This window comes from Thermobia domestica, chromosome 11, assembly GCF_964235325.1.
Source record: "Thermobia domestica chromosome 11, izTheDome1.hap1.1, whole genome shotgun sequence".
Classification (NCBI taxonomy): domain Eukaryota; kingdom Metazoa; phylum Arthropoda; class Insecta; order Zygentoma; family Lepismatidae; genus Thermobia; species Thermobia domestica.
The window spans coordinates 127,422,556-127,437,156 of record NC_137464.1 but is presented as its reverse complement, the minus strand read 5'-3'; the positions used below and the strand labels follow the sequence as shown (position 1 = coordinate 127,437,156).

The window sequence follows — 14,601 nt, the reverse complement described above, 5'->3', positions numbered from 1 at the left end:
TTACCTCTCCAGGTGCTTACTCACGCCTGTATGTGTTTCAATGATACGGGTTTGAGCGTCACTATGTGGCAGAAGTGAATTGATTGTGATCCGATGTTGGTTTCTTTTTTCTTTCCATATTCTTTGCCTTGTAATCAAGGGGTCCCAGGTTCGATTTCCGATGAAGACACACGTGAGTTGGATCTCATGTTAACCTGTAGGTCCCGTCCTTAGAACGTCATCATCTCATACAGTACTAGTCACCATGGGTTTTCCTTGCCCAGGGACTTTCACGTCAAAGACCTGCCTTTGGGCAGAACCTCACATCACTATCATCGCCTGTAACACATCACTATACCACGGGGTTATTAATAGGAGTACAAATCAATGAGACCCATCGCACGGGAGGCATAATTACGGCCTTTCTCTCATTTAATATCAATAATATCATTTGTCTTCCATACCAAACTTACCGTACTTAACACTAAACAGAAACACAACAGCCTCTAAAGGCGAGATTTGACACTACTCTTTTCCTGGAATATTGGGGTAGCTTGCATTTTATGAGCACAGGAAAGACTAACATTTAACTTCGTTTTTGTAAGATATCCAAGAAAATTAAAGAGACATTTCAACTTAAAAGCCCCCTCCCTCCGTAAATCCGCTACTGACCAGCCACGAGATCCACAGGAAAGGTAATTACAACCTTTCTTATCGTTTAGCATCACTAGTGTCGTTTTTCTTCCGCGCTGCACTTACTTGATGTACAACGCCAATTATCTCTGGTGGAGAAAATTGGAACTAATTTTATTTCTTACACCAATCGCTTCTGCATGTTCCCAAATATACTCCTACGAAGTTTGGTTGCATTCTGTCGAATGGTTACGTCTCCAGAGTTCTCTGAACGATACTTATTTTATGATAACCTGGTACTTCTACTATAGTAATTGCTTCTTCTTTGTCTAGAACATTTACAAACATATCTGCTCGAACTGAAATCAAATTAATTTGATTGTGGATACAGTACTCAGGAAAATTATATTTTACTTATGCTATCTTCATCGCACTTGCTTCAATATGTCTATATTTTGTTATAGGATCTGTCGTTAGTGTGTATGCCCTAAAGTATGTACAACATGCAAGTACTTATTTTGTATACATGTCTGACAAACCTATAAGTTTCTGTCTTTCACTAAAGGAAACTTTTCGGATTCTGTTAAACTTTTCTGAGAGAAGGTTCAAAAGAGAAAATGCACACGAAGCCAAAATAAACTAAATTAACGTTTTGCTGTCCCAAGGTATGTGTAAATCAAAGCAGGCGAGTAGAAACATTAGGAAAGTGAAATGTTTCCTGTCAAGTAGCTATAATAGCTTGCCTGAATGTGAAAATGTAACTCAATAGATTCAGAAAGACTGCTTAATAATTTCCAATACATATATGTTTTTTTTTTTTTTTAAAAAAAAAGTTATTTGCTAGCTGTTTGTATATTTCACAAAAAAAAAAAATCAAAACTTAATGTAACTTGTAAAATGTTTTCCCTGTATAATTCATACTGAAATTGTTAAAACAAGTTTTTACAAATATTTTGTACAACTACTCCTACCTGTATAGTATCAGCAAGTTGCGAACTCTCTAGTGCTGATAGCTGAGCTGGATCAACACCCTGCAGTAACATTGAGTCAGGGACTGACACTTGCTGGAACACATCTTCTTGTATACTAGGAGAAAAATATCCCCCGTCTTCTGTTTGATAGGTGACACTACCAAGACCATAACTATCTCCAGAGTACGTTGACGTTACAGGTTGTTGAACTTCTACAGGTAAATTGAGTTGTAGCTGTTGTGTACCAGTGTTTCCTGGATCCGAAGATGTTCTCTGAACTCTTTTCACTGCCTTTCTTTTCAATAATTCCACAAGGGCAACATCTTGGGGAACATGAGGGGACACAAAATGCTCAGAGTCTGAATGACGGCGTGTCTTTTCGTTGGACACTGGTGCTGCAGGTACCACAAATGCTGGTGAAGGTGAAGACGACGATGTTACTGTCACTTTGGAATCTGTCTCCTGATTAGCGACAGAACCTGGTGGAGTACCAGGATATTGCGGAGGCGCTGTCGTTGAAGATTGGTAAGTAGTTGTGGTTGTTTGATGAGTATTCGTTTCTGTTGACACTCCCACTGAGTTGGCTGTAATAATTATGAGATATTTTAATGAAAATTTCCTTGCTTATATACTGTAAAAGACAAATACTTTGAGATTATATTTTGCTAACAATTAAATCTTGTAAAGACGATTTGATTCCTAACTAATATGAAAAGTTAACAAACATTATTACAAGACATAACAATAAAACAATAATGGTAGGGAAAAACTTGAAGAAATACATATTTTATGTTTAAACATATGTACAGATAAAAACTATTTACACACGTAAAACCCACTCAAAATCTTAGTAAATACAGTCAGATAGAAACACGCCGGGGTCGGTGGTGTGGTCCCGTAATCCAGCTCTACTGGAGGCGAGATACTGTGGTGGAAAACGGCTTACACTATGAAGACTGATCTTACATCATGGTCTGTGCACCCGCTAACAGCACCGCATTTAAGCCCTGCTTGTGGTTAAGAGTCGATGTTAATAATATATCCCGTTCTTTAAACCTCGGTGTTGCATAATGACCCAAAATACAAAACTCAGATTCAAACGGCTACATTTGCCGAACTAGTAAACACGTTTGTTATTACAAGTTAATATTAAATGCCAGTAAAATAAAATGTTTGTATTCTTCGCAACAAATATAGAATCTTACTTAACTATTTATAATACCACAACTGGATGTGTTACACATATTATAACTTTTCCGGACCACATGTAGCTCACAAATTTGATGGAAAAAAATACACCACCAACTATACAGTCCTCTCAACTGATCTAGTGGCTACTTCGTGTAACTTTGGTGCATGTGGTCCCGGGTTTGATTCCCGTTGGAACATCACAAAAACATTCAGAATCATTCATTTTCTTGTTCTACATTGGACTTACTCAAACTACGTTGGGAAAAAACAGAAAATGAAAAAAAGTAAATATATTTCTACAAAACCATAAAAATTCCGAGTAACAATCAAAATCGTATATGTAAAATGAAGTTTTATTTTCTGGAGATGAGCGAGTAACCTAATAAAAACTTTCGTTAAAAAAAGCATCATTATTAAGCATACTGATAATCCTTTTTCGTGAACTCTGTATTGACTCGACTATATTATATTATATTATATTATATTATATTATATTATATTATATTATATTATATTATATTATATTATATTATATTATATTATATATATAGGGTAACTCTGTTATTATCAGAGTTACAACAAAATGTAAGAGGGGAAAACAGTCTTCAGTCTTCAAATATGATGTTTTCAATCTAAAATGAAGGATTTTTTTAAATCGGACGAGCCATTTGGGCTGTACACTCTTTATGTGCCCAACGGCTTTACAGTAGTTCACGTGTCCGCTTATTTGTAATGAAGAGTTTATATGCCAGATTTTCCTCTTCCTAACTTGAGAGGCTCATGAGATACTCTAACCCATCTAGGGCATGCCGTTTAATCAAAGTAGTGATTAAAACCTAGCTCGAGGTGGATACTAAGTACATTCCAAAATTAATTTGAAAGTTTTCAGATATTTTCCCATGACGCGATTACAAACGACCGAACACATTGTTTTCAATGTGGAGGAAAAATGGAAAATATCTCTTTCCTCTTAAAATAAAATTTAAGAAAATACTAGGACACGCGTCCGCTTATTTTTAGTGAGGAGTTTTTTATGTCGAGTTTCATATCTCTAATTTCAGGGTTATCCTGGGTACAACATATGAATCGGTTTTCATATTAACATCCCATACTACAGTACAACCCCTCAAATCCGAACTAATTGGGGCTGAAGCCTGTTCGGATTTAGGGGGGTTCGGATTACGCGGGAAATAATATTACGTACTTATTTCGTCACTGAATTGGCGGTAAAACAACGACTGAGGTTAGACAGGGTGGCCCAGTGGTCGAAAGAGCAGTGACCTTGACTGGCGGGCGTACACTCATGTCCAAAATGATTGTCGCATATCTATAACTGTCTTTTTGTAAGAATATAATTAGATAATGATTTTGAATAAGCATTAAGTCTAAAAATGTTAAAACCTTAAAAAAAAAAAAACTAAATTTGTGTGATTAAATCTATTTTTTTTTTTCATTTTCCAGCTGTAGTTATTTTTTTTCTCTCCTGAGAACGTGTTCGGATTTGCCGGGTTTTCGGATTTCCGGGGTTCGTATTTGAGGGGTTGTAGTGTATACGTATTTTTTAAATTCTTTTTTATTTATTACTCTCGTAATAAAAGGAGTTCTCTCTCCAAGTTTCGTGTTTCTACATATACAGAAGGTCGTTTCACGTCCATGATAAGTAAGTTTGAACTCACTTCACCTTAAGAAAAATCGTAACGCCATCAGCGCTTGTGTCCCACATGACACGCCCGTTGTGCATCAATGTCCCTGCAGTGTAGTTTTCATTGCAGAAGACTCGTTGAACACTTTGGTCCAAACAATCCTATTCTTTCTGACAAGCTTTGCAAAGACCCTAAATTGTCCGGTCGTCTGCTTCCCAAGGCCCGTTTCCACAACGAAACCCACAAAAATCCATGGGAGAGGCATCGCGAGATTTAACAGGGATGTAAGAGGTATTGCATGAATGCCCGTTTCACGTGCCATCCGATCCATGTATGCCTGCATGGACTTTGCCGTATGACTGGATGCATTGTCCTGGTGGATGACAACACGAGATGTGTCGCTGTCATAGAGAGAAGGAATATCATGTCTGTAGAATGGCTCCAAAATGTTCTGGTAATAGGCAGCATTGATTTTAGCCTTTTTGCCCACTTTGTGCAACGGACGTTTGCCGTTATAACAATAACCACAAACCACCATGAACCTGCTTGGAAAACTTCCAGCACATTCACGTACCTAGTTAGATCGACCTTTGGAATCACGTGGACGATAGTAGATGGCTTTTTTTTTTTTGGTCACTTCCCGACAGATACACCTATAGTCCATCCAGTGACACTACATACTTCCAGTGGTCACCAGCCAGATGGCGTTAGTAGAACTTTTGGCTGTTGATCTTTCTCTCCTGGGACTGGGACGCGGCCACCATCGTTCTTACACTTCCTAGGCATTGTTAGAAATGTAGCACTGTGTTTTCACAACTCGAAACCACTCCTTCACAATGAAACATCCACACGTTCATGTGTCGCAAGACCACAACTTCAGTGTTATCTATCTGCTATAACACTAACAACAGCGAAATGAAGCTTAGCTTGTCTTGTATCCTTTGAGGTTTTAATATATTAACAGTCGGATCTATATTAGCCCGATCGACTTTATCACTGAAATTGTCTTAAAGTAAAATTATTTTTCAAAATGACCCGTCTATATGAACGTAATGGCCGGTTATAACTAATATTTGTGAAATTAGAGGGGATAGCAGGCGCCGAACATGATTGTTCTACGCTAAATAGCTTTATATTGTATCAAACAGTAAATTGGTCTAAAAGTAAAAATTGATTAACAATAAAATTGAAAATAAATAAGAGTTTGACGCTCAAATACTTATTTCTCCGGCAGCCATCTTGATCCCCCCGAAATGAAGCTTACCGTACGAACAAGAAAGAAAGTAAACCTGTAATATTAATGTTAAATTGTTTTAGCATCGTCCAATGTTGCCAAATATGGTAAGTAAATTTACCTCCGACAGTCACTTTTCCCTTCTTTCCCGCAAAAGATTCTCGACCTTTCGTATTTGACGTGGAGGGAGGGACAGAGGGTAATTTATTTTATATGAATGCATGTTTGTGTTTCATATATTGAGGCGTATGAATAATTATGACTAACGTTATTATAATGAGGAAACTATTTAAAAAAATATTTTTCCAAGCTAGTTCCAGAAAACTAAAATTTCAATTATATTTTTCAGTTTTTCCACAAATTGAGACTTGATACGGGAAAACGAATATCATATTCGAATTCAGCAGAAAAAAAAGAAAACCTTTAGAATCACCTATTACTTTTCAAGAAAGAAATTCAGTGATGGACAATTTACTTTTATTAGTTTGGGTTCAAATTCGTGAGGGATAAGGTGATAAAAATATTCAATTCAAAGGATAAAAAAAAAAAAAAAAAACTCGCTTCGTTTGTTCCTACAATTCACACTAATATCATTAGTATTTTTCTCCAATAGCCACTCAAGCACACTAACCTGAATAGTTATGTAAGTGAGTGAGCTGAGGGTTTGTGATCCTTTTCTGAATAATCTTTTCCTCTATGAGAGCACGAACACTCATGCTGGCAGTTTGAAGTGGAGGCCCCGACATGTCCTTCTTCTCCGACTTCTTAGCCTCCGAATCCTGAAAACACAAAATATAGGAAAACATGACAATGTTGAAACAAAATGCTGCAACACAATCTCTACATTTATTTCTCGGACATTCTCAGGCACCGAAAAAGATGTTAGGATTCCTGTTATTCTCCAAATTATGTTAGGATTTATTACATTACAGTAATTCATGTTGGATTTTGTTTTTACACTGCGTCGGAAAAGAATACATTAGTGGAAAGAATATATCGGTGAAAAGAATACATCCAATCAATACGTATCTAACTTTAGAAAACAAAGTCACAGTGGCAATTGAAACATCAAGCAATACTGAATATTCCCACTTCCGCAATTATTTTCCTCTATAAGAAGGAACATTAATTTTCCCTAAATTATTTGTTTATTTCAAAATTCAACTGGAACAGAAATATAATAATAACTGTTATATTGAACAATACAGGGTGGGTCAAGATAAACCGAACCCAAACTGTGTGATGAACATACGAGCTGCAGAATGATACACAAAGAGCAAAGACCATATTCAAGTAGATCATAATTATATGCATTCCGCCGTCTCTAACGTACTGCTGCAAATGACCGCCATGTTCCAAGCACAGGTTAGCTCCAACGGATCACGTTCAGTGCGACTTATAGCTCGTTCCGTTGGATGTTGGCGATAGCGTTGCGCATCTTTTGTTGCAGTGCGTAAGTGGTTCGTGGATTGTTGTGGTACAGCTTACCCTGCATGTCACACCACAAATTAAATAGCAACTTGATAAATCAGTAGACTTTGAAGGTCATAGGTCTTTCGAGGCAGTTCTATCAGGTGTAAAAACAGAGTGTGCTGCTTGTAAGGAGGCATGTGCTGTCGCGTTATCCTGATGGAAACAAGCGAAACTCTGTTCGTCTGGTGTCAGTTGATCCATTGAAGTCTCAAAGGTGTCGGCAATGTAAGGTGTGAGTTAACTTTGTCTCCCAAGAAAATAGGTCCAAGGATTCTCATTCCCGACACAGCGCACCACACTCCAATCTTTACATCATGCAGCGATAGTTCAAATATTTGTCGTGGGGTTTTAACAGAACAACACCGCATGTTTTGAGAATTAACGTAACCACTGAGGTGATACCATGCCTCGTTCGTCATGAAGTAAAGATTAGAGAAAACCACTTTCGATTTTCTGCAGTAGCTATGTGCTGTACTGTTTACACCTAGCATGGTCTGCTGACTTGAACTTCTGTAAAACAATGATCCTATATGACTTCAGTAGGCTCTTTCACGATGCGCCGGTGTGTTTCTTACAACATTCCCGTCCGCTGTGAAAAACGCCTTGTAGATTTAATGGAGCTCTACAACATCCACCTATTTCTAATGCGAGGTATTCGTGCTCCTTATCAAGCATAGAACCTGTTCGCTCAAACTTCTTTCTGAGTTCGTGTATGGATGGTTTGGTGGGTGGGTTACTGTTGAATTCGGCACGGGATTTCACTTGTACTCCTTTCAACGATATGCCCTTTCAGTTTCTTTTTTCTTTTTCTTTTTTAAAAGTTTTGTTGCCGTTCTTCAGACCTCCGAAACTATTAGGCGTAAAACTTTCAAATGAATATAAATATTCCTCATGCATACCAGACTTATGATACGGTGGAAGATTATGAAATATGACTTCTAAAGGAAAAAGGAGGACGATACAGAATTTACAGCTAGAGAATTTCATACAACTTGATGTTTGCGTCTGTGCTAAACAGAAAATAATCAATTTATGGTTATCACTCAACGTTGAAACTTGTCAGAATTTATGTTCTATTTAAAACATATTAAATACTAAGTTTAACGTATTACTCATAGTGTAACCAGAAATACCAAATTTTCAGTTTTCTGTGTTTGATTAAAAAAAACAGTAAACAATCGTTTTAAACTTCTCTCTTTCTTTGATCCTTTATAACATTATTCCTGAAATAATCATTTTTTTGGTATAAATTTAGAACTCCCTCCCCTCCCTCTTAGGGTACATTTTATTGGAAATGACACATTAAGAAAAACAGTTCGAGATAGTTCGAACTACGTTCAAACATTCATTTCAAACTGTTCAGCCGGTTTTCCGTGATGATGAGACAGTGTAAATTTCATTTCTGGGGTATTAGTTGAAATACCCAGCGCTGTAAGAGAATAGTAGGTTTGTGGATAATATTTGATTGTATTTTTGAAAACTCTTCGTCCCATTAGTATACGTTTTTGAACGGAAATGAATTGATAAAACCCCGTAAACCCAAGTGTTGTTTTCAAAAACTGATTTTAAACTGTTGAAGGGCTTGTGAGATACTCTGTTTTTGCCATGAACATTCAACCTTAGGATATGCCTTTTAAATAAAAGTTACAGAATAAAAACCCAGCTCGCGCCAAGTGCTGTTCCAAAATTCATTTCGAACTGTTCAGTCGTTTTTTCGTGTTCATAAGAGAGAAGAAAATTAGGTAAATTCTCCCTTCTCTCTTTAGGAACGGATGTTTCAAAAATTTGTCAACTTATTTTTATCACTCAACGTTGAAACTTGTCAGAATTTATGTTCTATTTAAAACATATTAAATACTAAGTTTAACGTATTACTCATAGTGTAACCAGAAATACCAAATTTTCAGTTTTCTGTGTTTGATTAAAAAAAACAGTAAACAATCGTTTTAAACTTCTCTCTTTCTTTGATCCTTTATAACATTATTCCTGAAATAATCATTTTTTTGGTATAAATTTAGAACTCCCTCCCCTCCCTCTTAGGGTACATTTTATTGGAAATGACACATTAAGAAAAACAGTTCGAGATAGTTCGAACTACGTTCAAACATTCATTTCAAACTGTTCAGCCGGTTTTCCGTGATGATGAGACAGTGTAAATTTCATTTCTGGGGTATTAGTTGAAATACCCAGCGCTGTAAGAGAATAGTAGGTTTGTGGATAATATTTGATTGTATTTTTGAAAACTCTTCGTCCCATTAGTATACGTTTTTGAACGGAAATGAATTGATAAAACCCCGTAAACCCAAGTGTTGTTTTCAAAAACTGATTTTAAACTGTTGAAGGGCTTGTGAGATACTCTGTTTTTGCCATGAACATTCAACCTTAGGATATGCCTTTTAAATAAAAGTTACAGAATAAAAACCCAGCTCGCGCCAAGTGCTGTTCCAAAATTCATTTCGAACTGTTCAGTCGTTTTTTCGTGTTCATAAGAGAGAAGAAAATTAGGTAAATTCTCCCTTCTCTCTTTAGGAACGGATGTTTCAAAAATTTGTCAACTTATTTTTAAACATCCTCTGGTATTGTATTTGTATTGTGTTGTATTTTATTATATTTATTGCTTTTGCGTACCAAATATATGTGCAAATCGTAGCTTGATAGAGAACATGTCAGAACATTAACGTGATTAATACATATTAAGTACATATAGTTAACTGATTACAGTATGTATATGAAAGTATTATTTACATGAGTGACATTAAGTAAAACAATGATAACTGCTGTAGTTACTCTAGAGTTATTATTCATGTTCATTAAGAAATTTATTGACAAAATAAAATACACCATTTAGGCCTAATAGAATTTTTTTCACTGCTGCCCTGTACTTATTAATATCTTTAATCAACTTAATAGTTCGATGTACATCAGTGATGGCCAAATTCTTTGAACTAAGGGGCCACATCATAGAATTTTCATGTGACAAGGGCCGCAACTTCATATTATACTTTACGTTTATATATACACACTCATGACACCCTAGCCTAAAAAAAAGTGTCTACTAAAACATCGTCAATCAAAACACCGACAACGAAATATCGATACCGAGTCTTAAAAACCCCTTATCCTTAAAAATAACCTTACAGTCTCAAGGTTGGAGGAAAAATCTTGGATAATTTCTCAAACATGAAAAATTATGTGAGAAATGAAAATAATAATAATAATAATAATCGCAAGTAAAAACAGATACCTGCGCTCAATGATACTGCGGTTTTAAAATATTTAGAACTTATTTCTCACGCTGCAGCGTGAATAGAAATGGTACGCTTAAATGCTTAGGTACCTAACATACAAATAAACAAAATTAATTAACCTTAACGTTAAATTTATTTTTGGTTTCCGCGCCTAAAACATACATCCACTTTGTGTTTTAGTCCAAGTCATTATATTTTAAATATTTTTTAAAATTTTATGTACCCCATAAAAGATATAAAAATGTTAACACTTATCTTCTGGAGGGCCGCACGAGAAGACCTCGCGGGCATGCGGCCCGTGAGCCCGTAGTTGGCCATCCCTGATGTATATAATTGAACAATTTAATGGATGTCAAGAAGAAAATTTTCCTACATATTTCCAGTTTACGCGAAGGAAATGTATATTTTCTTTAGCTCTTGTATTACGACTAGGTATATTTATATTCTTGCATATTTTCTGATTTTGTTTTACGTACATTACAGTCTAGTATGTAGAGTGATGGTGAGTTAACACATTTTATTTTCTAAATAATGGTGGTCTACAGTTTGATAATTTTCTTTCTGCTTTGAAAATCATGTAATATTATTCCACATCCTAATTCCGTATCATATAAGATTCCATATTCGCATAATATAATGTCATAATTGATGCATTTCCATTTTATCGATTAATGAACAAATTGCAAAGCACATTGTGCTCAATTTTTTACATAGTTATTTTATGTGATTATCAAATATTATACCTAAAAACTTAGTTGTGGTATCTTTATGTAAGATTTTACTTCCTAAACTCATGTTTGTTTTGTTTACTAAAAAGAGTCATTTGGTGGTAGATAAACTGAATACTTTGTTTTTGGTTCATTCAGCACGACTTTATTTTCCTCAAAATCTCTCTGGGAGATCATGTAGAGTTTTGTTGATGTTTGTTGTAGTGTATTCATATCGCTTTCTAAAAATACTGGAGAGTTTTGAGGAATGCCTTCGGGTATCTCCTAAATGGAGGGAAAATCCCAACCTACACCTCTTCGCGGAAAAAAGCGGGCAACGTCTTAGGCGGTCAACGCAGCTGGGACCGACTGACTCCCAGGATAAGGAGTCACCGTATACCAGATGCCAATGACCTCCTATTTCATTTCAGCATAGGAACCTGGAACGTAAGAACTTTACGTTGTACGTATACACTTGTAAACTTAAAAGTGGAAATGGATACATGTAAAGTGAACATAGTGGGTTTGAATAAAGTGCGGTGAGATAGTATCGGGAAATTACACAATATTTCATTCGGGTGGCGTTAAGGCCGAGAATGGTGTCGCGAAAGCAATGAGCAACTAAACAGCAAAAGCGTAAGCAAAGTGGAATGCTGCAGTGACCGCTTGATATAGTATTGGAAACTCCGACGGTAGACTAAAGTGGTAGAACCATTTGGACTAGGTAGAAGAAACGAACGGAGCCAGATGCTGATCGACTTCTGTCGGCAACATAATATGACGGTGATGAATACGTGGTTTACGGAAAGAAAAACCAAGTTGTACACGTGGTAAAGTCCAGGAGATAAGAAACGCTAACAAATCGATTACATTCTTGTCAAACGTTTCAGGAATAGTGTTCGAGACATGAAGGCGCTACTGGGAGCGGACATTGATTCAGGTTACGAGCTCCTACTGGCGAAAGTGCAAACCTGGTTAAAGATAATCAAAAATGGGAGGAAAAAAATCGAAAATGAAACTTACAGCGACTAAGAAGTATGGTCAATGATGTCAAACAAGAAATTGAAGAAAAATTCTGTGCAATTGACGATATCGTAGGCAATGTAGAAAATAGCTGGAGGAAAGTTCAACAGATTATATTAGACACACTCCACAACAACATTGGCAGGATGGAAAGAGCACCAAGAAAACCTGCTGCTGTAACTGCAGCCATGATTAAGAAGATGGAAAGAAACGCAAAAACCCACCAAAGAATACAGAACGCTGAATAACGAATTGAGAAGAGAGACGGACAATGCAAAAGGAAAGTATATGAAACAAGTAAGTGAAGAAATAATGGAATTTCAACGGCGCGGAAGATACAATCTGATGTATCAGAAACCACAACAATTAGGATGAAAAGGTAACAAAAGTATACGCAAGTTTGGAATCGTCGAATCTGGAAGGAATACATAAAGGATTTGTATGACTAGAAGACCCGCCTAAAGATATTGAGATCGAAGCAGAGGAAGAAGTGGATGATGAAGAAAAAAAGATCCAGTATACTGAAAAGTGAAGTAGCACAACCCATCAAAGACTTGAAGGAAAAAAGCCATTGGAGACGACGACATACCAGCAAATTTGCTCAAGTACAGATTACAAGATTAGACTGCAATGAAAGTATTAACTTCCCTTATTAACAAGATCTACCTGAGTGAAGAATGGCCAAAGGATTTTCTTGATGTTACAATGGTTGCATTATCTAAGAAAAAGCAAGCAAAAGTATAGTGATCACAGGACCATTAGCCTTATTTTCCATACTGTAAAGATTATTGCGCACATACTGAACAGGCAGCAGGAAAGTAAACTAGAGGAGATGTTGGTGGAAGATCAATTCTGATTTCGGGAAGGAAAAGGACATATATTGGATTGATGTGAATTATATCCGAACGAATTCTTGATATAAAAGAAGAGTTGTGTTTGTGCTTCATCGACTGGCGAAAAGCTTTTGACCTGATCAAACTTTTGAAAGTGCCTAAAGAAATTGGGGTCAACTGGAGAGACCGACGACTCATTTGCAACCTGTACATAAGGCAACGAATGAAGTTGTACTTGAATCAAGGAGAAACCAATAGTGTGAAGATTGAAAGGGAAATCAGACAAGGATGCAATATGTAACCTTAATTTTTAATATTTACAGTGAAGAAAGTATTAGTAGGAATTGGAGATATCAAGATTGGAAGTAGATCATTAACAAGGACAAGTATGCAGATGATACGGTATTATAGCTAGAACCGAAGAAGGACTACAGGAGACTATTGACAAAATAGTTGACACTGGAAACTACATGGAATGGAAATCAATATTGAAAAATTGAAAATCACTAGAATATCCCGTGGAAACGTGCCCTGCCGGGTCAGATTAGAACAAAGAAAGCTTGAAGAGGTAGACCATTTCAAATATCTAGGAAGTATTTTGACGAGAGACGCTTACTGCACCAAAGAGATCAGGTGAAGAATTGCCGTATCCAAAGAGGCATACAACAAGAAAAGATTACTCTTAACTCCTACGCTTAACATTGGACTAAGGAAGAAGTTGATCAAGTGTATAGTTCAGAGATTTCGATATTACGGAAGTTAGAGAAGAAATATTTAGACAGCTTCGAAATGTGGTGCTGGAGAAAAATAGGAAAGATAAAATGGACGGAGAGAGTGACAAGCAAAAATGTTTTAAAACGGATAGGAGAGAAGAGAACACCTTTAGCCAGCATTCTCCATAGAAAGGAGAATTGAATTGGACACATCTTGCATAGAAATCGTCTTCATACCGCCACAGAGGGAAAGGCGGAAGGAAAGCGAAGAATAGGAAGAACAGAACATATCGATGATTTGAAAGAAGGGAAATATTGGGAGTTAAAAGAGGAAGCTGAAGATTGAGAAACGCGGAAGAAACATTTCCAGAGCCTAAGGGGAAAACTCATTAGTCTCAGGACTTGTCAACAGGCAGAAAATACTCACATCTTTTCGAGTTATTAGTAAAGACGTATCATCTGCAAAAAGTGTCATATGAAATGTCTCGACGGATTTGGAAGGTCATTTATATACAGCACGAAAAGCAATATAGTACACTCTCTTGTCGGAAAGTATATTATGATCAACAATTTCAAACATTCTACTTAAGTCACAGAATAAACTTAATGTGCAGTTTTATTTTCAAAGGATTGAACACAGTCTCGTAGTGCAATAGATGTATTTTTTTTTTTTTTTAGAAAACCATGTTGTACAGGGTTTATTTAAAAACTGTCACAGAAATTTATTACCCGCTTAAAGCGTAACTATTTCAAATATTTTGGAAAGGATGATAAAAGTTATATTAACCTATAATTAAATACATTATCCTTCTCGTTTTGTTTATATATGGGTATTACCTTAGGTAGTTATAATTAATGCGAAAAGACGCAAGTGCTTAAAGAAAGATTAAATAAGTAAGTGGAATGGATAGTTCATCAGTACAGTTTTTAAAAATATTATTTGGTATTTCGTC

General features: G+C 36.2%; 1 protein-coding gene across 2 annotated transcripts in view; it reads right to left on the bottom strand.

The window, feature by feature from the left end:
- Positions 1–14,601, bottom strand: part of LOC145664431 (uncharacterized) — a 1,424,688-nt gene that overhangs the window by 72,628 nt on the left and 1,337,459 nt on the right. For both annotated transcript variants that reach the window (XM_081731113.1, XM_081731114.1), the window contains 2 exons: positions 6,283–6,430; positions 1,584–2,167 (listed from right to left, as the gene is read on the bottom strand). In XM_081731113.1, coding sequence (XP_081587239.1) covers positions 1,584–2,167; positions 6,283–6,430 — 732 coding nt within the window. The remainder of the gene's footprint in view (positions 1–1,583; positions 2,168–6,282; positions 6,431–14,601) is intronic.